The 24026-nt window shown below is 40.8% G+C and overlaps 2 protein-coding genes across 2 annotated transcripts in view; one reads left to right on the forward strand and one right to left on the reverse strand.

Moving 5' to 3' along the window:
• Positions 1–14382: 14382 nt before the first annotated feature.
• On the reverse strand, positions 14383–15418 carry rprm (reprimo, TP53 dependent G2 arrest mediator homolog). Its single transcript, XM_022741124.1, has one exon. The coding sequence runs from the start codon at positions 15188–15190 to the stop codon at positions 14882–14884; it is 309 nt and encodes a 102-aa protein (XP_022596845.1). The 5' UTR covers positions 15191–15418; the 3' UTR covers positions 14383–14881.
• A 2036-nt stretch (positions 15419–17454) lies between these two features.
• The window catches only part of galnt13 (polypeptide N-acetylgalactosaminyltransferase 13), a 37770-nt gene continuing 31198 nt past the window's right edge, over positions 17455–24026 (forward strand). Inside the window, exons 1-2 of the mRNA XM_022740901.1 lie at positions 17455–17836; positions 21950–22223. Coding sequence (XP_022596622.1) covers positions 22082–22223 — 142 coding nt within the window. The 5' untranslated portion in view covers positions 17455–17836; positions 21950–22081. The remainder of the gene's footprint in view (positions 17837–21949; positions 22224–24026) is intronic.

Here is a 24026-nt window from a genome sequence, read left to right on the forward strand (position 1 = left end):
ACGCTATGTCTTTGTGGACTAAACATGGACAGAGAAATCCTACAGATCTGATGATAAAATTTTAGACAGATATACACGTACTGCTGTAGTAGGATTTGTGAAGTAATTCCTCATTGATTTACAGAAGTTTAGTTTTTTTAGTTTAGTTTTTTTGGGCACACTGGGGCAGCAGAACAAGTAAACACAACTTATGACATATTATCACTGCATGTCATTATGACAAACATGGTAGCAAACAGTTGCTTAATTATACATCCAGCGGACACGGCACAACATTAGCAACATTTGAGGGGATGTTTCTTGCCACCTCATGAATGCAAGTCCAACGTTCCATCTCCTTTGAGCTCTGATTTGGTCTCCAATAACTCCTGAGGTAAAATATCCAGCTCTTCAGCTGCTCAGTGCTTCACTTTCTTCACCAGCTAGTTGCTAAGTGTGTCTGTCTGTCCTCTGTTGCTGCATGGGCATCTAGTTTACAATGGGGTTTTCTGAGCTTTTTTGCTGCAATTTTAAATGGCGTCGAGGGGAGGAGTGAGACTGAACCAAAACAGTGAAGTTGCAAGCTGAAAGATGCTAAAACGCTCTCTAGACCTAATTGAAACTGCAGAGTCACATGATCTGAGGGTTCATCGGTATGAGCAACACCTTTCAATTTAATCTGTAATTAAAATAAACATAGATTAGTACAGCTGTAAGAAGAATATTGTTATTTTTATTATTCAACCTTATTCAATCAGTGACGGAGTCTGCACCCTCAATTGATGCGCCATGCATACTCTGTTTTTACAGTTAGACCTTTGTGCTTTTTATAGAACAACATGCAACTGGCTCTTTCAATATTTACCCTCATGATGTCATTTAGATTTTAAAACTGCAGTTGTCCTCTTTCTCTTGTTATACATTACAGATGTCCATGAGGGCAGTACTTATGAAGGAGTATTTCAAGAAAGCCTTTGAAATTGGATGCCACAAAATCAAGTGGGGATTATGAGCCTAACCAGTACTGAGACACTCAACAGCAGTGTGCACTTGTCTCATTTCCGATGAGAGGCCTGAGCTGAGTATTTCTGTTCACACAGAATGAAAATGACAGACTGCTGCCAGTCTTGACTGCCAAAGTTTTGCAAAAACTAATAAAGGAAAGAGCCACTGTTGTTCTCCGATGAGACACAATAACTCAGTTCACCAGAGAAATCTGCTGCTTGTTAATGGAAAAGTTAATCACTGCACCTATTTACTATGGTTCCACTACCTTTTCCATCTCTCCCTGTTCTTGTCTCCATGGGTCTTGTTGCTATGTACATTGCTATCTAGAGTCCCATCATTCTTCAGTAAACACATTATCACATTTATGGGTATTATTAGAGTTCAATTTATGTTCCTCTCAGCCTAGAGCAGTCTGTCAGGCACTGATTACAAAAACAATGCATTTATTTTGTTGGGTATGGGGGCAGCTTTAATGTTGTGGTTTTGGGGAAAGGGTGGGAGGGTGTCTGTAGCCTCTGTGAGAGATTTTTCATTTAAACACAGCCAGGTGGTGCAGCCTGGTAGCACTGAAACCTGCTCTGCCCTGAATACAGCTCATGTGTTTTGACATTGCTGTCACCAAAATGCAGGCTGAAAGCAAGCAGAGGTACACTGCCGACCCCGGAGATGGAAAAAGTTAGCGAGGAGAGGATTGAAGACCATTGAAAATCAGAGGACAAATAGACAAAGAACGATGCAGACAAAGAGAAAAAACAGATTTGATTTAACTCACAATGAAGTTCTCATACTCTGCCGTTTGTACAATCTCAATTTCAGCCCTGTCTACCTTAGAAATCCGGCAGCTGACATGTCCTGTTATTACATTTTCATCATGAAATGACCAATTTTCTAAATGTCACCTGTAATTTTCAGGGCTTTCAGCCATAAGCAGCTGACCAGCAGAAATAGACTATGTAACGGAGACGGCTTGTCATACACTCCCTCGAGTCCTTGTCAGAGCCATCACCTCTCCAGACTGTTTGCTTGTGTATGTGTTTATATGGTATGTGCACATACTTATGTATTGTATGTGTGTTGCTTTTATTGAGAGTGCTTGGAGTTCACTAGCCCCTATATGCCCATTGCTTCAGGGCTTCAGGGTTGACTGCTGTCACTTAGCTGTCAGAGAGTATTAATCCTAAAAATGCATATGCTATACAATGTCATGCCTGAGAAGTAAAGTGCATTTCTTTCTAGTCCTTCCATCACAGCCACAGTTGTGTGCCGGTATCATCTTGGGTTAGCAAAGATTAAAGGAGGTGGCAATATTATCAGCCCATTTCATGTCAGTTCCATCCATTTTGTGCCATAGTGCTCCCTGTGCATCACATCTGCTGGGTAAAAATAACCCAACATGGCATGGCACCTCACTGACTGAGCTATTATTAGAGAAAACCTTTGGAAACCAATTTGCCTCTCCAGTAATCTTTTAAATACCCAGACAAAATAATGCCCCTGTCTGACATATGACGAAGAGGCCCCCTTCAGAGGCTGCCTGGTTTGGGACGCTCTGATGTGCATTGCGTGATGAAAGCGGGGGGTGGCAGAGCGCATCTCTGCCCTGGGGTCGCTCCAACAGGGACCTACGCAGCCTTTACTGGCTGTCAGCTAAGGGAGTCTATGTTGAACTGGTCTAACCTGGCAAGCTTGCTGTGTTGGGTACTGATTTATATGCCTTTTGCAAGTGTAAGAGGAGAAGTCTTTTGTGCTGTTATCAATGTGCTATGTTGGTGGAGCAGTGGTGTTCCTCCCTGCTCTCAGTGGAGACTACACGTGACAGGCTGTGGGTTGCTATTCACAGCAGTGGAAAATCCCATGGATTCATACACATTGATTTTAATTCTGTCTCATAAATGAACGTGAGGGATGGCTGCACTAGGGGACATGGCTTTGTGTGAACTGAAGGTTGAATCCAGAAACCAGCAACAGCAGGCAGCGAACTTTCTGATTTGTTGCTTGCATGAATACAATTTCAATCTAGTGCCCAATTTTGCAAAAGAGGAATCAAAAGTTAAAAAGTGAGAAGTTGGTCTGCAGCATGGAGCCATGCTCATGGTTGTTGCTTTTAAAGGAGTTATCTGTAAGTTTTCTATTGCTACATAGCTGATTAACAGTTACTATTAACAGCTGTTTACTTCCTAGTCTAGAAGAAACGTTCAGCGTCAGACTTAATTCCTGTACTTGGCAAGAGCTGCCTCCAGCGATGGAAAGCAATGACAATGTTTACTCTTGTTTTGCTTCTATTTCATTCACTTCTTTTGTGCTATTGAAGTTCGCATGCTAACTAGCTAGTTCCGGCCCAGTTGGCCCCTCTAGTCACTTTCTGATACTGAGTCACTGTAGCGTACAGTCTGCCCCAAAGAAGTAGCACAGCTCAGAGGTCGTATTATAACCTCTTTTATTTACAATTTAATGTCCAGTGTGCTTCCACAAGATTTCAATCAATATGATTTTTAGAAGGTGAATAGTGATATTTTTATAATGCAGGCCTAGCTGCCAAAAGCCATTATTTTGTGCCATTTTTCGGTGTATTGTATGGGGGGATGATATTCTTACATTGGAGAAGCAAATAGGTATAGTACAGAATTTGGAAATTATGCTTATTCCCTGTTTTGCCAAGAGTTTAATGAGAAGATTGATACCAGCAGCCTGTTAGCTTAGCATAAAAACTGGAAATGGGGAAACAAGTAGCCAGGCCATCTCTATGGGTAACACCAGTACACTAGAAGCCCACTAAATTAAACACTTTAGAGCTCTAGAGGTGCTGGTGCTAAGATAAACTCTAGATTCATCAATTAGCCTGCTGTACAGGTGCAAGAGAATCAGTCTCCTCATCTTACTTAATTTAACAACACTGAACAATAAATATCTGGGAATACTATGTAATTCCTTGAAGGTTTCACTACTGAAGTTGTCAACTTTAGCAACTATGACTTTAACACGTTTGAAAAGGACACAGACAGGACAGATGCTCTGTGTCAGACACAAGAGCAAGTCCCATTGACAGGTGAATGTGTGATGAGAGGTGTAGTGAAAGGCACCATCAGTCAGATGAAGCCCTGAGGTGTTGTCAAGAGATGTGATCAGTTCTGCAAGTAGTGGAGGAGAGGAGATCAGAGTTGGAGTCAGGGAGTCAGACTAAAATGGCGCACACCAGCTGCAGCTGCTGTGATCGGCTGCGACTGCGGGGTTGAGATTAATGACAGCTATGATGCACTTGCATCCCTCTCTCAGCAGCAGTGGAGTGGCAGCCTGTTAGCAGTCTCACCACCTTTATTTCCACATTTTATGAGTACATCCACAGTAGATTTCCTGCACATTTATAGACATGTCTGGTTTATGCCAGAGCTAAAAAATTTGAAAATGGATTTTGGCCCTTCATCCACGCTGTGCTGTCTTTTTCTTCTCACCCAAGCTTCTCAGCCAGAACTTTTCAAAAACAGTTGTCACATCTGCCTTGGATTTAACTGGAAAACAAAGCTTTTGGAAAAAGATGACATATGCTTGGCCAGACACAGCCAGGGGCTGTGTTGCAGTCAAGTAAGAGGACAACTTTCCGTTCACATTTTTCAAGTCTATTATATCTATAAATAAATACATATCTCTCTATATTTCTATCATTTTTAAAGGTGTGCTTAGACATTAGGGGAAGCTTGTGTTCAACTTGCATTATTTGACAGTTTGACTGGCTGGAGCATTTGCGCAGTGTGTGTTTATTCGTTCACAACAGGCAACGCACCTACTGTAAGCTAGCTGGCAACGTACAAATTGACCATGTGTGTGTTTATGTGGCTCAACACATGTTAAGAGATATTGTTTGTCCTGTCCTAAACTGGCTGTGAAACTCTCCTGAGTGCAACTTCAGCGAAAGGGATTGGGATCAAAATCCACACACAAGTTTCAGCTGAAGCCACTATGATGATGTTAATAAAGTGGTATCCACTAACATTGCTTTTTAATACAGTATTCCCTCTTAACACTAACACTTTCAGCATACATACATTGTTTTCAACTAGATATGTGTATGTCTATGTCAAATGAGTAATATATGACTATATATGATTATATATATTTGATTGACATCTCAGCAAAGCAGCACAGGAACTACGAATCACCTGGTTAAAAAGTAGCATCAACTGTATGAGGACTGAACAAATCACCAATTTATGTTCATTTTATTTTATGTCAACAGAAACTGAAAACATGTTCGGCAAGTTTGGCTAGCTGAAATAGGATAAAGAGGAAAATATTTAGCTGTGCTCCTATTGTTCAGGCATTTCAAAGCAAAATGGAAAACTCTTTGGATCCATGCCACTTTCACACGGGCACTTTCAGATTTAGCCGGCGTAATGTTGACATTGTCTGTCACATCCACTAGCTACTCCCTGCACTTTTAACAGCCACCCACACAACTAGGAGTGTGTTTGGACACAAAGACGCCTCTCCTCCTCTTTCCTTTTTTTGATCACTAATCAATTTCCCCTCAAAGGGACCAGGGAGCTGTTTAATGGTTACAAAGCAAAGAAACAGATCAAAGCCTCTCTGACACTAGCCAGGTGCAAAGCTCCTTTTATGTGGCGACTCAAGCAGCTGTATAATTCACAATATTATAGACAGGCTTTGTTTTTTTAAATGGGTAGCTCTACAGCTCAGTTCCAGTGTAAATGGAATGAGGCCACATAGGATAGTCAGGAATAGGCTAATCATAACTGGCATGTTTGATCGGCTGACTGGTGCTTCAGACGAACTCTGGTTTGCAGCTTATTTATGACAACGAGTAAGAGCTACTTAAAGACTTAATTGCATGTTTGTGATTAGTGATTCAAATGTTATGTTAGATTTGAGATGTTCAAGGAGAACTGATATAATTTGTGGCATCACTGCAGAGATGTATTATTTACAGGTGTGAAACCAAGGGTAATAATAACCCTATTTTTTTACTGAAAATTATACCTTGAATAACCCTGTAAAATCAGCTTTGTGGGCCAACCTGAGCTGATGCAAACAGGCGGGAGTTTATTGGTCACGTGACGCGGCTGACCTTTCATTTGTAAGAGTAAGCAGTGAGAAAAACAGAACAGCAGAGGTCCTTTAGAAAGCGACTCCTGGAGTGTGGTGGCCTGGATGCTGATCCTTTGTGACAGCTGTTGTGTTGTAAGGTGTGGCTCTGCTAGGCTGGGTTGTCATTTTCACACACACACACACACACACACACACACACACACACACACACACACACACACACACACACACACACACACCGCTCTGTGGTCACAGCTGCACCTGTGATGCTAACCCTTATAGTGTATTAGCACAGGAGAGAAAGGTGTCTCACACACACAGACACAGACACACACCACACAGTAGAGATAACATTGTGAAAAGGAGAGGGAGAGCTACTAGAATCGAATTGCAGCTCAAATTGAACAAAAGAACCCTGAAGGGAAGATATTATCAGGGTGGCTGCAGTTGTTAACAAAATTCATTTCCGAAATTCTTCACTCTTATTTTGGCACATAGAGCTGTGAAATGACACAGCAACAGATTTAACATATATGGGATCACATACTGTAAATAACTGTAAATGTTACTTTGGCTCCTCAGCTTCTGCCCATTCTCTGACTCTATATGAGACCAGCAGTGTTGCATTAGTGACATTTTCGAATGTCATCCTGTTCAGTGGCTGTGAAGTCACACACGGCTTGTGAAGTGAAGTGAATGATTTTGATACTGGGTGATTGACGCTCTTTTTCTGCACTCAGATAACATCATTTGCACCGAAATAACATTTTATAAGTCATCTCCTTTTCTGACTCATTTGCTTTAACTTCCCTCTCCCTATAATCTATTATCTTTACTTCCTGTCTCCCTGTATCTCTTCTGCTTTATGATAGATCTGTTCTGTCAATGCAGCTGCTTATCTTCGCTCACCAAGTCTCCCCTTTAAGGAATCTGTCTTTTATAAAATATGATACTTTTATTCAAAAAGTCAAACATGAGAGAAACTATTCTCCTTTACAAAGGCAGAATTATCATTAAGAAAGTGATACTATAGTTTTTAATGTAACTTTAGAAGATATTATTATTATTACTATTATTATTTGACAGTGTTTCTATTACTACAGGTGGATGTAATGATTTGCCTGTTTACAGATCATCAGCAGGATGCAGTATGGTGGTTTTCTCTGGAGCTAAGCTGCAGCACAGCTTAAATGGAGGAAGTCAGTGATGCGAATGTAAAGCACCTGCAGACAGAGCCAGGTGATAATGGAGCCCGGCCTGAGGGAGGAAGAACTTGCAGCACCGTGAGAAACAATTTGAGGAAGCTCAATAAGTCATGACCCTGTAGAGCTTTTATCGTACAGCACTCTGACTTACTTTCATGTGGTGTGACAGAACCAGGAGGTGCACCATTAGGCATGAATTCCCAAGGTATAGCATCAGATCTGAAACAGGGGACACTTTGCTCAGCTGGCAAATCCCATTATATCTACCATTCGTACTATATGTAGACAGTATAGTATGTGAACTCAGTGCTTCTGCATTCAGGTTTAGGCAAAACTTTCAATCTCCTACAGAAAATAACTTAATGATTGTCACTGTAAGAATTTGATTTATTTGGGGATAAAATTGTGATAAATAGCATCCTTATACAAAAATCCTGCAGTGACTACAGCAGAGAAATGATGTAGCTTTGATTAGGTGATGACCAGGGGAGGACATACTGTATGTAGTCATAAAGAATGGCTTAGCCAAAGGTGGTTCATTACTGGTACAGTGACTGAGTATAGCTGACAGCTGGGGCACGGGAGTGCGCCACATAGGCAGACAGGACACTGCTACTTGGCAGGCAGGTCCAAACTGTCACAGCTGATTTCTACAGTCAGGTCTGAAGAGAACGCTTCTCATCAGTGTATCTTTGTTCAGCCAAGACATCAGCTCTTTGCATAAATACTTGAAGGGGCTTTGTGCTTTTGAAATGTAGTAATCATAATTATACAACGCCTCACAATGATTTTTGTTGAGGTATAAAAGATGCAAAATGCACAAATCTCAAAACATTTGTGTTTGTAAAGGTATTTTTTTTTAGCATACTCAATAATGAAGCTGGATCATATTTTCTTCTTCACTGTTCCCAGTACTGTTCCCATTCTGTAGTGAAACACGTGATTCACTTACAGCTTCCCTGTGTCAGTCAGGTCTTATGGGAGCAAGCAACGGTGGTGGTGAAGATGATAATGGCATAAGGCCTGCAGTTGAGTCCATATATCCGGGATGCCAGTGTGAGCCGGGTGTAGGTCTGAGGTCTCGAGGTCTCTCCATGGCCAATGAGACCGCCTGTCAGAGCTGAGCACAAAGAGCTCTGAGCGCAATCGTCTCAAAAGAAAGACCTTTTCAACAGTTTGATGAAAAATACATGTTCAAATACACTTGAGTCACAGTGACAGGTCAGGGAAAAATGTGGTGCAGAAAACTAAAAAAGGAAGACGAGTGCCAGTGGGTCTTAGTGTTTTCTTGAAGTCATCATTAAGATGCAAATATTATAGCAAGAGAAAATGTCCAAAGGTTATACACAGAGAGATGCATGTAGAAACCAGGTGATGTAAGGCTTTATATAATTTTTTTTATATATTTAGTTTCTCTTGTCATGATGGGCTGTTCAGTCCACAAGTACATGTGCAGTTATCTCTTCTAGCATCTTGTATATAATCACAACAAGAGGCTTGGATGAGCTTAACTTTGTTGTAAAGATGCTAGAAAGGTGAGAACAGTTGTAATCAAACATGCATGAGTCAGGGCATAAACAGCAGACAGACACAGTTTATGTGTGCCGAGACAACCAGTTGGCTAAATAATGCATATTTCTATTAAACATCGAGCTGTATGATTACTCACACCTGCGTACACACACCTACATTATTGATGGCTATTCCCAAGATGACAGGCTGCTATGCGTTGAAAAAAAAAAAAAAGTGATTTGCAAAGTCGCAGCGGATTTAGAAAATGACAGCTAATGGTGTCTTTACTCAGGCTCAGGGGAATTAAGATGGAAAGTGACAGAGTATACTTATAGAGTGCACTATACAGAATGTACTGTAGGTCAGATTAAGCTCTTTAAAACATGGTGCCTGAGGAATAATTCAGATGATTAGGATTTTACAGATAAAAATGATCCAGGAAGCCTGTACACTGACTCAATGCAAAACTGTGCATCTGCCTTAAACTGTATTCATTCCACCGAGAAGTGGCAGCAGTGAGTTTGCAAGCTCACTTTAAAGTTTATCTTATTGTGGAAACAAACACTCGAAACTCCATCTGTGCTGAGAGTGCTTTCTTGAAAAGGTTATTACCTTTGTGGTAATGGTTTATAGAGAAACCTTCCTCTGAAGGGAGAATAATAGTTCACTTTCAGAGACAAGTCTTCGCTGGAAGTGATGTAGCAGCCAGAGAGCTACATGATTAGAAGGTCAATAAAGCCTGAAACACACTCACGCAAGAATTAAAATGGATTTCAGGGTCAATAACACATCATCACAGCTATTATTTTTTAAAGCAATGAGCACTCATTACACATTTGCATGACTGCAGTGAATAATGAGTTCCTGTTGGTCATCTATAATGATCCTGCATTGTCTCACTTATGTAAATAAAGGTTATTCAAACAGAAAATTCTTTGGTGTAAAAAAATCTGCTACAGTCTACCATCTGATCACAAGACAAGACAACAGGGGGTTCATTTTGAACTTGTAGAGGCACTGACACAAGCAGATGCACACACACACACACACACACACACACACACACACACACACACACACACACACACACACACACACACACACACACTAACATTTACTCTAACCATTACATGTGTAGCCCCACTCTTATTATAACCCTAAACTTAAACCTGTATTAAGATGTTATTCTTGATAACTTGGGGGCAGAACTCCATGACAAGCTAAAGATCACAGCATGGAGCAACATTAATCTGGAGTCATGTTTCTATCCAGTTTACAAATGCAAGTCTAATATTCACATCTCCTTTTAACTCTGTTTTGGTCTCCACCAGCTCCTGAGGGAAATATCTGGATTGGGCTGACAAGTTTGTGTGCACATGATTACTTACCAACATTTTAACAAATGTCTGGTCAGATATATTGACCATATTATTTCTTACTTCTCACCCTGAATGGACCAGTACATAAGAACTGGTTTGTGTGGTGAAATCTTTTTTAATTCTTGAACACTCATGTTATGGGTTGATGAGTTTGAACTTATGAAGAGTTGCTACAACAAGTTTGCTGGATGCTTCAGTGTGTTCACTAGTTAGTCTCTAAGCAGTGATTCAGACCAAAAACAATTATGGGGCTGCGCTGGTGTATTTGGAATAACAGAAAAAGTACCATTTTATCTTTCATTTCAATGATCACAAGGTAAATTGGCATTCACGCTACGAAGTAATCTACCAGGAAAGTGTGATTGATCACTGCTAGGCCTTGCCAGATGACATGTCGCAATGCAGAAAAAGTTGAGCCTGGTTCAGGTTTTTTTTGCTGGAGCCCGCTGCGTTGGCGCCCCATGTTACACTGATTGACTGGCTCTATTCAAATGAATAAGAGGGTTGCATTTTTTCATGCTTGCCCAAGTTGTTCTGAACACATCTTAACTTTTTTCTTTAGTACTGGGAAGGTGGTTTACAGTGGGTTCCTCCCTCCAACAAGTCAGAAATGACGAAAACGGTCAGTTTGAAAGGTGCTAACTCGCTCTGCAGCAAAGTTGGATGATGATTCTCTGTGGTTTCCTCACTAAAAGACATTCCCCTCTGACCACATGTAGTCATTTGACCCATTGTTATTCTAAAAGCATTGATTAGTACAGCTTTAACCTAACTACGATCTAAAACAATAACCAAGTCTTAACATTGAAATGTAATGATTTACACACACACACACACACACACACACACACACACACACACACACACACACAATGGATTAAAGTAAAGTGTTAGTGGCAGGATTGTTCAGATGTTAAATCCCTGTGATGTTTGGGTGTGAAACAATCAGCGCTACAACAGAGCCATGACTCATCCTGTAACTGGAATCAGAGATGCCAAGTAATGGAATCATTCTTCAGAATCCGTCTGCATGGATTTATCACAGCTTGACTTCCACAATTACTGCCGTTGTCGTAGAATCCAGACGCCGCGTGACGTCGGCAACAGCTTGGTTCAGCCTGAACAGGCGTTGCTGTCGATGGAAATGTTTGCATTTCACAGCCTGGCGTACAAGTTTTAAGAAATTTATGAATCTCCTTCAAAAGTATAGTTCCTACTGGAGTCGAAGAGACATGGTGAAGGAAAGCTTAATATAAAACAACCACAGTTTCATGATATAAGCAATATACCACATTAACAGATATGTAGCAGAAGTGACATAAGAACAGGAGGAAGGATGAACGGAGGAGCTGTGGGACAATAGGAGTAAACAGGGGAGATGATTGTGGCTGCCTCGCTGCTATTTGGAGCTTTTAGTCACTATCCAGTTCATCGACTGGATCCAGACCCGCCAGCCAATCACAGAAGAGCGAGTCAGGACCTGAAGCCGCTTTTAGCTTGCAATCAACACCCTGCAGATGTTGTGACTGTGGGACACGGCTCACATACAGTAGACATCGGATAAAGTAAGCAGATGCCATTTTTCCTGCGTTCTAGCTACTGGTGATATAAGTTTCTCTAACCAGCCTGCAGGTACACGATAAAAATGTGAAGCCCTCTTTTTCTTTTTTCTTTGTTTGTTTTGTTTTTCTTGTTTGACAGATAACAGTTTCTGCCTTTGGCAAGAAATGTGAGAAAATACTGTAAAATCAGACTGAATTTATGAAGAAAGTGTGTTTTTTCTTGATGCCCAGCTTTTGGTTTGTACCGTGTAAAACTCCCAGCATGCTCCTAAATATCTGGAGAGGAGTTGCTCATGAGCCCCGCAGAGGACTATCAGTTTGTTGACAGCAGCAGTGCCGGGGGTATAGATGACTGTTGCTGTTTCTATCTCCTAAATCTCCCTGAACATTGTTTGTGTGACAGGTGTGTGAAATCTGTGAGGTGGCAGTGTCAATCAACATCAACACTCCTCAGCAAAGTCCTGCAGAAATGCTTTTTTGCGATGCAGCTCTTGTTTTTAAACTTTAATCTTCAACTTCTACAAAATTGATCAGAATCTAGTCCGAATATGTGCGCAGAAGAAGAAGAAGAAGAAGAAGAAGAAGACACCATGGGATGAACTAATAATGGTCCAGCTGCAGACAGAAGATTGTTCTCTGCTGGATATTAAACTGCTACAACACTTTCCTGGGAGCTATTCCCAGCACTCCCTAATGAAAGCAATCACACAAAGCAGAGAAAAACACTAGGTGAAACATATAAAAAGTAATTCTAACTGGTGCGACGTCTTAAAATTGTTAGTTTTTCTACACTCACTGCAACATAACAAGTGTTACTAACATTACACTTTGTTTTCTTATTGAGAAAGCTGGGTATGTTTGTCGACTTCATATTAGATTTAGATTCAGTTTACATTTTTCTCCACTCTAAATCCAATCCATATCTCCGACATGAAAAGTCTCAATTTTAGATAATTGGTTACAGTGTTAATATGTTACTCTAATACGCAGAGTCTTGCCTGAGGCGCAAATAAGACAAACAGTAACGAAAACGATTCATCATACATAAACTAACTGTATCTGTCACATTATGTGGAGGCGAGACCTTGATATATGAGTGCAAATTTATTCAGTGTGATTATTTTTTTAAATTTGTAAAGGATCAATTTAACTTGCCATTTTTAATCTGCTCTGACAGCACTTGTATAATGAAAAGTTTCATGCGTCATTACAGACTTTTCTTATGGAGGTTTTGAACAAGCAAAGACGAAAAAAAAAGGGAGTGAGAGGAATTCTAAACGTCCAACAGACACTGTGATATGTTTGCCAAGGTGTAACATTGAGTTTTGGTGGAGACTGTGTCAGAGAGGTTTTGATTCAACTGTGGCAGTTTCTGAAGCTGCCATTTTTGGGGGTGTAAACTGTGCTGTTTTATAAGATGCAGCCAACTAATATTTCCACTATAAGCAAAAAGGAGAAGCATCCTTTAACATAGTGCAGTCCAGTAACTACAGCCTCAAGAAACTGAGCAATGCAAAGCTTCACAGAGGTGACATGAATTCCTTTGTCTCTGTACTGGATCGTATTGTACAGTGGTTGTTTGATAGGTCTTGTTGACCTCTAAAAAAATTTTTTTTTGCAGAAAATATCCACTTATTTACTTGTGATGGATGAATTTCCTTTTTTTTTTTGCCTCATTCAATTTTACCAGCTGCCTTCTACACACAGTATATCACAGCAAATTATTATGTTGACATTCACAAAGCATTTTAACAACACATCGGATGATAGATTTCTTCACACCCAGCAAGTGTGTGGCCTAAGACAGTGGCCAGTGGGTCTGTAGCCATGCATCACCAGACAGAATAAGGCCATGTCAAGCAAACTGAGGTGAAGGACATTTTAGAGAAAAGTAAGTCGATTCAAACTATTCAGCTGTGTATGTGGAGCACAGGTGGGCAATCAGACAGCAGCATATTGCCCGGTGGCTTTATCCTCCCCGGGTTGACAAGGCAAGTCATTTCTGAAGCTGTGGGCTTCACCCTGGGGAGCTGACATCCAGGCTGGCCGGGAGCAGAGCACAGCAGATGCTTTGACGGAAGGAGGAAAGATGTAAAACGATGCAAGGATCAAGATGTGACCCAGACAGGAAATACTGACAGAGGATGTCACTTTTTCATTTAAAATCTTTTACGGAGAACCTTTTTTGAGTAGCTTAAAGAAAAGAAAAAAAACCCCACATTTAGTTAATTGAATTGAATCAACATTTAGATTATGACTATTGGTAGAAAAATGAAAATGAGAGGAAAATCTCTTTGTGTGGAGTCATCTCTCCTGGATTTAACACTTACTACTGCTCTTCATATCTAGCCAGAGAAAATACAGGTCTTCTTGTCAGTTTAAATAAATGCTCATACTAAAATGCCAGTTTTCTGTCTGAATCAATAGGTTGAATTCTGTTCAATCAAACTGATTTCTATAATTAGTATAATATTAAACTATAGAAATAAGTGGTTTGAATAGCTCTTTGGAAGGGTGTAATTTTAGTTTCTGAATGCCTGGCAGAGGGGGTTGTGAAGACAATATCCATGGTAGAAAAATAGACCTTAATTATGAGGAAAACTTTAATTACATAATGAATTTATTCCAATTAACAAGATACATGGCATGTTGGGCTTTTCTCCATCGCCCACGCAGACACTCACACAGTTATCACCAGGAAATCCAGAGAATTACACGGATTAATATATTGCATATTGTATGCAAAAACACATACAACATACAGAACATCCTAAACATCATTTCTCCATTGCATTAGCAATATGAGAGGGTTCAATTAAGCAGCAAATACGAGGACTTTGCCATTAACATGACAAAAAGGATGCTGCTTGACATATGGTGCTCCATCTACTGAAATTACAACAGTGCTTGACTGAATACTTTATAAACAAAGAGGCTTAAAACGCACTATACCTCTTGGAGATGAATGAGTCTTTGTTATGAAATTAGGTGAACACCTGTGAGCTTCAGTCACCAGCAGGGTTCAGTTACCTCTTACATGGCGACTGTTCCTCTGAGGTTTATCTAAGTAGCCTACCAATATGAAAAAGAGGGGCTGTTTTAGGCAGTTGGTCATCGCATTGTCTCCCATCTGGCTCCATCAGAAGAGGTACCATAATGTAAAGGTCCTCATCAGTCAGTAGGCTCCAACAATAACTGCCTCCGTTTCTTTGGACGGTCTCCTGTCCGTTACCAAAAAGTTTATCATCCCCTCTGACTTTATGAGAAGGTTGCAACCCAAGAAAAATATGCCAAACACCACCGTGAGGGACAGCACGCACATGACGGCTATCTGGACCACCCTCATGATGAAGAGGCTCCTCTCATCCGGAGCGGCGGCCACAAAGCCATTATCAGTCACCACGGACGAAAAGTTGCAGCAAAAAAACTCCTCTGTCTTATTGATCAGTCCGCCCTCCGTTTGGTTGAAACCGGTGTTATTCATTTCCACTTTTGTTTGTAGTCTTTTTTTTTTAAATCAAACTTTCAGTGCGAGAGACGTGAAAGGCGGAGAGGGAAAGACGCGCCTGGCACGATCCCAGAGAAATTGTCATCAAGTGGAAAGTAAAGACGATGAGGCGGCGAGTTGGAGAAGTTCCGTCAAATCAAGCAGCGCTCTTCTGGAGTTTAACAGGCTGCTTTGGCATCGCATTACTGGAGGTTTCATGTGCTCTGTAGCCAGTTTCTAAGCGGAGTGAATCCACCAACCCGCGGTTAAATAGCCAGACTGTACCTGCCTGCGTTACACCGTTCAAGTGACAGGACAACACGGCAAGAGCGCCACCATACGACCAGACTGCACGCGCATGTCCAGTACATGGTGTACTGTGTTTATTATGCATGTTTGTGTGTATGCAGTCTGCTGCAACAGCCCATCTATCTATCTTTCTTTCTTTCTTTCTATCTATCTATCTATCTATCTATCTATCTATCTATCTATCTATCTATCTATCTATCTATCTATCTATCTATCTATCTATCTATCTATCTATCTAGCTATCTATTATTGAACCTTTAAAAACTCCTCATAATTTTGTAAAATTACACTAATTCAGCCGTTTATATGTGTTGTCACTAATGATAACTGATCAGTGTCACAGTCTTGTGCTCTAAATTAGTCAGATTTTGAATCATGAAAACAAATAAATGTCTATCCATTATTATAATTAGTCATAATTTCACCATAAGACTATGCCTTGCACATCAAAGCAATGCAAGTTCATCACCTGTTTCTTTTTTTTAACTTTGCTGCACATTTTTCTGGCAGCTGCTCAAAGCCATGACATGAAAAAGTTTTCCTCCCTCTCTGAAACTTTAGAGGAACCAGGACATGCACTGACATCTAGTGGAATCTGATGTGGACACAGTGAATAGGGTTAGGGTTAGTGAAGTTAAATTCATATCACAGTGCACAGACTGCAGCGTTAGCTGTTGCATCATAGTTGGGTTGAGTGAAATAGCAATAAAAGCTTGAAAGAAGGCACTTTGCAGTCTGTTGCTGTGGGTGATTGAAAGAACACTCAGGCTTATCATGATTTGCTGAATGTTAATTAAATGCTGGGCTCAGATTTGATCTACTACTACATTGCCCAGAGGCCAATGCAACACTGGAGGCCTCTGATCAGTAGCAGCAGATGGCAGCATTGTTCAACATGATTTACCTAAGGCCTGTGATGTCTGCTACACAACAAGTCAATCTGCATATTTGAGTTAATTGGTCTGAAGACACACACATACAGGTAGGTAACCTGTGGGTGATCATTATGCTGCTGATTTATTTAACCTCTGCATGGGTGTAAATTACTTAACTCAATCTAGGTTCTTCCCCTTGTTCATAATGTGAAAACAAATAGTCTGAAGATTTACTGGATAATTCTTGTATGCATAATGATGGTCAAATTTAGCACTCAAAACAGGAAGTCATAGAGTTTTCATAATAAAATGCTGTATGATTTGTATTAGTCTACACAAAGAGAGAGATGACACAGGGGGTCATAATCTGATGTCACTGTATTATGGTTGGCTTAAGATAAATGAAAGGCAAAATGTATATGCAAAGTTTGATTTAATGGATTAATCAGTCTAATTAGATTTAATCTCAAAAATACAACAACTTTAAGCAAAAGTAAACTTTTATGAAGCAAGAAACTGAAATAAAAGTGTAAATGCAACTAAAAGGGGAGTTCTGAGACGTTTGATATATTTTCAGTCAGAAAAATCAAATTAACAACAAACAGGACAACAACAACAACAACAACAACAACAACAAAAAACCTTCAACACAGTTACGCTGATGTTTTTGTCTCTCTCTTGGGAGTTTGTATGAATTTCTGCATTAAGCCTACTTCTGGCTAATTGGAAACAATAATAAAACATTCTAAATAAAATGTATTTTGCACGTATTACTGTAAGTATTATTATTATAAATACATATTATTTTTCACGTATTAGACTAAAATGACTAAACTGAACGCTACACACAGTGTTTTACCTGTGGTGGTGATGGTGGTGAGAGCTTCTCTACAGTCAACGCGCCTACATTTACCAGACGCCGGTGACGCTCGACTTCAAAAGCGTTTCATGACGGACGTCGCTGTCAGCCAATCAGAGAGGGGGAACGAGACATTTCCAGGTCGCTCTCAGCTGAGGTTAGATTGTGCTGAATATTATCTCGCCTGTCGTCTTACCGTTATAATATTCAGTCGGAGAACAGGTGCGCGCTGAGAAGTGGTTCTACGTTGACCGCATCGGCGTCTAAACGAAAGGGGGACAATTCCTGGGGACGGTTCGCGTTCGCCGGTTTACTGCGGCGTTGAGGACAAATCATATCAGTGAGTCCAAACAGGTACCACGAGAGGTATAGCTGGACGGTCAGTATCACGCCGGATTGTGGACTACTCTGTGCTGAGATGGACTGTGACTTAAGTGTCATTTTGAGACGTTGACCATTTGCAGGAGCAATTTACCCAGTTCAATTCTGCCGCTAACTGTACTGCACTGTAGCCTATATTGGGTCATGTTGTCTGCGTTCAACACGTTGCCTGAGAGCGAGGCTGGATCAGGTCACTGGTTCACTCCATCCATAATTTAGGTAAGCAAAGAGTATCCTCGTTTTCTGATCCAGCACCACACCTTCCATTGGTAAAATCATGCCACGGTCTTTTTTTGTTTTTGTTGTGCTGTACACATCACAACACGTAACGGTGATCACAATGATGCTGGGATGATGATGCTTTTATTTTGACATTACGTTTAATCAAGGTTACCGTGTGTTGTATTTGCATAGCATCAGTTGAGAATGATTGTTCGTTGGTCAACTGCTGTTGTTAGTGTTTTTTCGTCTTATTCCGGTCAAATCCCATAATTTATAAATCAATATATAATGTACATGCACATGAATGAAAGATGGATAGAGCGTGTGTGTGTGTGTGTGTGCGCACACATATCACACCTTTAAATCACCTCAGTGAGAATTATGAATGTAATATTTTGTATTTTCTGATGGTCAAGTGTGTCACAAGCCTTTAAAGAGCACACCTACATATTTTTGTGTTGTTTTGGTTATAAAACAAGCTTCAGTCATTGGCCTAATGGGCTTATTGGGATAAGCTCTATAATCACCCGCTGTTCCTGGTAGGGCTAGGTATAGATTGGCATTTTTCAATACTCATGCCAATATGATACCTAAATTTTGGCACTGCTACCAAAAAAAATACTTTTTTTCAGTATTTTAAGTTGAGGAACATTTTTTCCCCCTACAAAACTCAGTGTCTATGGTTGTATAGTACATTTTCACCTCAATCACTCAATGCTAATTTTCAAGTCTTGTCAGGTTTCAACACCTGGTGCCACCGACACAATTTGCATGGCGCTCACAAAGTATTGATGTTCGATACTCAGCTCTACTTGCTGCTTGTCACAATGGAGACGCAGGTGGTGTTTGCGACTGGAGGATTGCTGGTTTGAATCCCTAGCTGGACTGGTCTGAGTGTGAATGACCTCTCTCTAGCTCTGCCTTGATGTACCCATGTGCAGCTCTCTTTGACCGCAGTCAATCCGTCAGTGGTCAGCAGCAGATGACTATGGTTTTGCCTCGGCTGCTTCAGAGAAAGTTAATGAGTGGGGGTGGAGGAAAAGGAGCACTCAAACCTTGCCTTTTCTTTCAGTTGGCCGTCATACGTTTTCTTCTCATGTTACTGTTATGGTTTCAGTGTCAAGTGTTGATCCGTGTCATGTCCAATTATGTTACTGTAAAAAAAACAATTGGTTACCAATAAAAACACTCCTGTTAAATGGTTGAGGAATATGTTATTCAGCTCATAGCCAAGCACCAGACATTTCACAACAAAGAGTGTTGTTAACAACACAATTAACTGTCACTTCAAGAAGCAGTTAATAATGCCTGGTGGTTTACACTTATCTTTAAAGGCCCGGTAAAAACAGCGGCTTTGTCAAAGCTGGAGAGACCTGTTTATAGAGCAGTGCACAGCAGATAGGAAATATTCATCTGTGCAGATGGTTGGACTAATTGACTCAGACTTCTAGGTGCCGAGACTCCAGCAAGCTGCCGGTAGCACCGTTGGTGGCACCAAACCCAAACATGCCTCAGCCACTGACGCACAAAAAAGCAGATGGTTAGAGATGCAAACAGACATCATAAGACAGACTCATCATTGATCTGTCTACGATGTGAATGGAGGTGATATGCTGCAGACAGACTTGGATTTCCGCCTGTTTTACTGAGACCATTTTGTTGATCGCACTCATTATCTGGGGGCCAAGACTGCATCCATGGATTTGGCTTAGAAGTCTGTGAATGGTGTGTAAATTCACTGAAATCATCTGCTGCACTGTGGTCTGAGTCTGAAGCTGTGAATGCAGCTGGACAGAGACTGCCTTGCTTGTGAATGAGATAAGAGTTAGCCCAGGGCAGCAATGTCAGACCCTGTGATGGACATTTAGACAGCGAGCTGAGAGGACAGTGTGTGTGTGTGTGTGTGTGTGTGTGTGTGTGTGTGTGTGTGTGTGTGTGTGTGTGTGTGTGTGTGTGTGTGTGTGCATGTGTGCGTGTGTGCGTGTGTGCGTGTGTGCGTGTGTGCGTGTGTGCGTGTGTGTGTGTGTGTGGAGTGCAAAATCATTACCATGCTGCATGTGAAAGATAAGGAAATCTGTCAGATTGCCCACAGGAAAAGCTGTAGGCTTTCTCTACTTGTAAAAGCAAAGGGTAAGGTTAGTTATTATTCATACATGCATTAGCAGTTATTTTTAGTATAATATGTGTAATCTTTTGAGCATATGTAACCACTGGCTTTCACTCATGTCATGTGCCACAACATCTTAGGTTAAAATCAAGCTGTGAACCTTTAACCTCTCTTATACTGATTGTACTACACTGTGTGCTGTTTGTTGTAACCTGTATTTTTGTTATGGGTGTCTAAAATGCTACTGGCTACTTGTGTATTTGATTCTCTTTGCCTGAAAGCCCCCCCCCCCCCCATCACTCCCATTCCATTCTCATTATACTTTCATAAGCCTTTCAGTCAACAAAAACCTATAATTTCAGTCAAGTAGAAATCCTGTTTGACAGAAAATGATGTTGTGTGTGTTTTTTTTTAATCAGAAATATTGTGAGTCACACATCCCAATGAGCCAATGAGATATCTAACCTCCACAAATTGCCTCTGGTATGAAAGCCTCCCAGATGGTTTTAGCAGCACTGCTGATGAAGTGGGAGAAGTCTGGAGAGGGGAAATGAGCAGTCACTCATCCTTTCAAATGGAAAATGGTCTGGGGTCAGTCCAATGTTGGAAGCTGGGTGTGACCTCCACTGCACCACCATAAAGCTGTGTGTGTGGTCACCAGAAAACACTGACAAGTTTGTTTTTAATCTGTCCCACTTAGTACATATCGTCACAACTAGGGACACATCAATCCATCTTTTTCTCTTCCTGATATGATTCTGATACCTTGACTGCCAATATTGATTTCTGATCTGATGCCGGTGCTTGTCTTCTTCTCAGATTTGAGAGCTGTTTGCTATTCTGTGTTGGAACTCACTGAGATCATTTTTAACATGATGCCAGGGATTGCTGTGGCACTACAAACTGAGTTTGCCAGCCGCCAGGACTAAATGACTGTAATTGATAGTGGACGCTGGAAAAATGTCATGATTACACTGACAGGACAAAACTGCTCTTAATGTGGATCTGTCACGTCTGGCCGATATCAGATCAGCTCAGTATGGTCAGCAGCGGCCCGGATTACGATACGATCAGCACGTCCTTGTTCACTGCTCTTAAAAAAAACAAAACAAATTTAATTTATTTTTTGGGCACTTTGATGCCTTCATTACAGACAGTGGAGAGAGATGATGAAATGGGGGAGAGAGAGATGCAACAGAGGTCTCTGGCCAGACTCAAACTGCGGAGGTTGCGGTTCATGGTTGAACCCTTGAGTTCCAGAGGACGCACTGTATCACAGTATCTGCTTGGACGTGTTGTCTCCCCACAGTGTGTCTGTCTAATTTATTTCAGCTTTTGTGTAATGTCACTGTTACGGCACCATGTGTTCTGGGTGTTTTTGTCCTTTCCCTGTCCTGTCTCCCCTGCAGCTCCGCCCAGGCTGTTCTTGATTACTCCATGGATGCACCTGGCCTGAGCAGGAAGGCTTTAAAAGCTCTGGTGCCAGCATCAGAAGGGCAGAGGCTTGTAGCATGGGGACTGCCGGGTTTGCTGCCTCTCAGCCTGGGGCTTTTGTTGTGTTCTGATTTTTGTCTCTTTTTTTTGTCTTAATTAAATGTCCTGGTCATTTTGCATATTTATGTTAAATAAACCCTTTGTTATTTTAGAGGTGTCTTGTGAGTCTGATCTGGGTCACTGGTGGAGTGTTGTGCGCCCCTCAGGGCCACCTAAGGGTGGTGTGTAACATCACGTTGCACTATTAAAAAGTAGAATAAACAGATGGAAATATGCCAAGTAATATCTGATTGTGTAGAGCCGTGAAATGCATTAAGTGAAGTCTGAAGGTGATTACTGAGGCAAATATTGATCTACTTTGAAAGTAGTTCCTCACACATTTTGCTGAGATCACATATCTTCATAAGTTGATTGTTTTTCATCACGAAGGCTTAAATATTTGTGATGCTTTATGTTGTCATTAGATTTATGTTAATTCCATTTTCTTATGTTTTCTCTCTCCCCTGTAGGATGACGCCTCTCAGTCAAACCTGCTCGGTTTCTCACGTCGTCTCAAGAGTTCGAACAGTTTGTCAGCAGACTCCTGAGCGCTCACTGTGACCCTCCCTGTTTGGCTGCCCGGCCGACATCCCGGGGAGGTGATGCGACGGTTCGTGTACTGCAAGGTGGTGTTGACCACCTCTCTGGTGTGGGTGCTGGTGGATGTGTTCTTGCTGCTCTACTTCAGCGAGTGTAATAAATGCGATGATAGGAAAGACCGCTCGCTGCTTCCTGCCCTCCGAGGTGAGTCCAGATCAGTGCTGCAACACCTTTCGTTCACAGAATAGACGTCAGTAAAGGTTCAGGAGTCCATGAGATATGAGTTACACAAAGTCTCAGACTGGACTGCTTCATCCGCTCTGCCTTTCCTACTCCCTGTGTCTTTAAGCTTTAATGGTAACTGTGACATTTTTCACTTCATTTGTCCTTGAAAATGAAGATTCTGTGGAAGTTGTTTAGTGGGTGGATTTTAAGAGTTTCCCTGAGGAAAATCTTGAAATTTGGATTTCAAGGGCGTTAGCAGCTATTCAAAGGAAATGATTTGGATGATGATGATTTGATATGGTTTTCCATTTGTCATGTTAAATGGAGTTAATCCAAAACCACCTTGAGAAATTGTAGTTTTTTGCATCTGTAATAACTTTTTTTAGTTTAATTTCTCAAATGAAATCAAATTATAATAATATCTTCGTTAGGCATATTTGCAAGTGTGTGTCCTAGAGAGAGAGAAATTGGAGTTCCTAAACTCATGCTTAAGGACCATTACATGGTTTTGCATGTTTTTGACAATGACATTACAAACCACTCCATGTTTCTGCACATGCTGCACAGACAACTACTTCTAGTATACATCCTCTACCCTTCCTTTTGTATGACATGTCTCTTTATCACTGTGTGCTCATGCAGCTGAAAGCGCAGCCTGATTTGAGGCACACAATGAAAAAGTAATTTTGACAAAAAATAAATAGAGACTCTGCAAAGAGATTTTAATGTTGTACTGAATCCAGGAGCACACAGAGGCCTGCACTCTTGAAAAAAAAGTGGGCCAGGCATGTTTTAGCTTTTAGGTAGTACTTCCTCTCATGACATAATGAAAACCTAATCAAAGTAAGTACAGGATTAATGTCTATTTGCCAAGCAATCAGTGTTTTGCAGTGGATGAAGTGAGATTCAGACAAGCTGTAGGCTTGTACAATGGTCATGATGTTGTTAATTAGAATTAAAAATAAATCACAGAATATCTACAGTTCTTGAATGTACCAAAGAACAGGTTTCTGCCATATTATCAAATTAGGGAACATGCACTCGGTTTTCTCTTTAGGCAATCTGTGTGTACCAATGTATTTTGAAGATTATGAGCCATCTTAAAAAAAGAGTTTTAAGAAATTTCCCCATATTGTAGGTTTACTGAATTTGATAACCCCATTTTATAAGTGAGGCAACAGTTGACTGACAGTTACCCTTTTTGTTTTGATCTCGGCAGTTTTGATCTTGGAGGCTCTGCCCTTTGTTAAGGTTCACTCAGCCATGTTTGTGAACATAAGCTGTAGACTTAAAAAGTTCCCTCTTTTCACCTCAGTGTTAAACATAATTATCATCTGTCACAAATCCTATTACCACGATGAAGATGACTAATGCAAGAATAAAAAAATGCAAATTTGCAGTTATTCATTTAAAAAATTGCAAAACACTGTAATGATTCTGAGACTCTTTCAGTGTAGTGAACCTCTATCTCTAATTTGATTGCATTAAGATTGATTAATTTACCTTTGTTAAGTTTAAACCAGTGTGTGTGTATGTGTGTGTGTGTGCGTGCTTCTTGAGATCAACCTAAACCACAATACTGCTTTAGCAGAGTTCATTTCCTCACATGCCCTCAAGTAAGCAGGTTTCTAAGAGGCTTGCTAAGCTGCTTTTAAGGTTCGAATGAGGCAGAGCTGCCAGCTACTGAGACTGATTACCATGCAAAAGTCTAATGTTACACTGCTTACAAAGTAGATGATTTGCTTAATATATGATCTTGAGTGTTGAGAATTCTTTTTCATT

Source organism: Seriola dumerili, unplaced genomic scaffold, assembly GCF_002260705.1.
Source record: "Seriola dumerili isolate Sdu_G_001 unplaced genomic scaffold, Sdu_1.0 BDQW01000052.1, whole genome shotgun sequence".
Taxonomy (NCBI): Eukaryota; Metazoa; Chordata; class Actinopteri; order Carangiformes; family Carangidae; genus Seriola; species Seriola dumerili.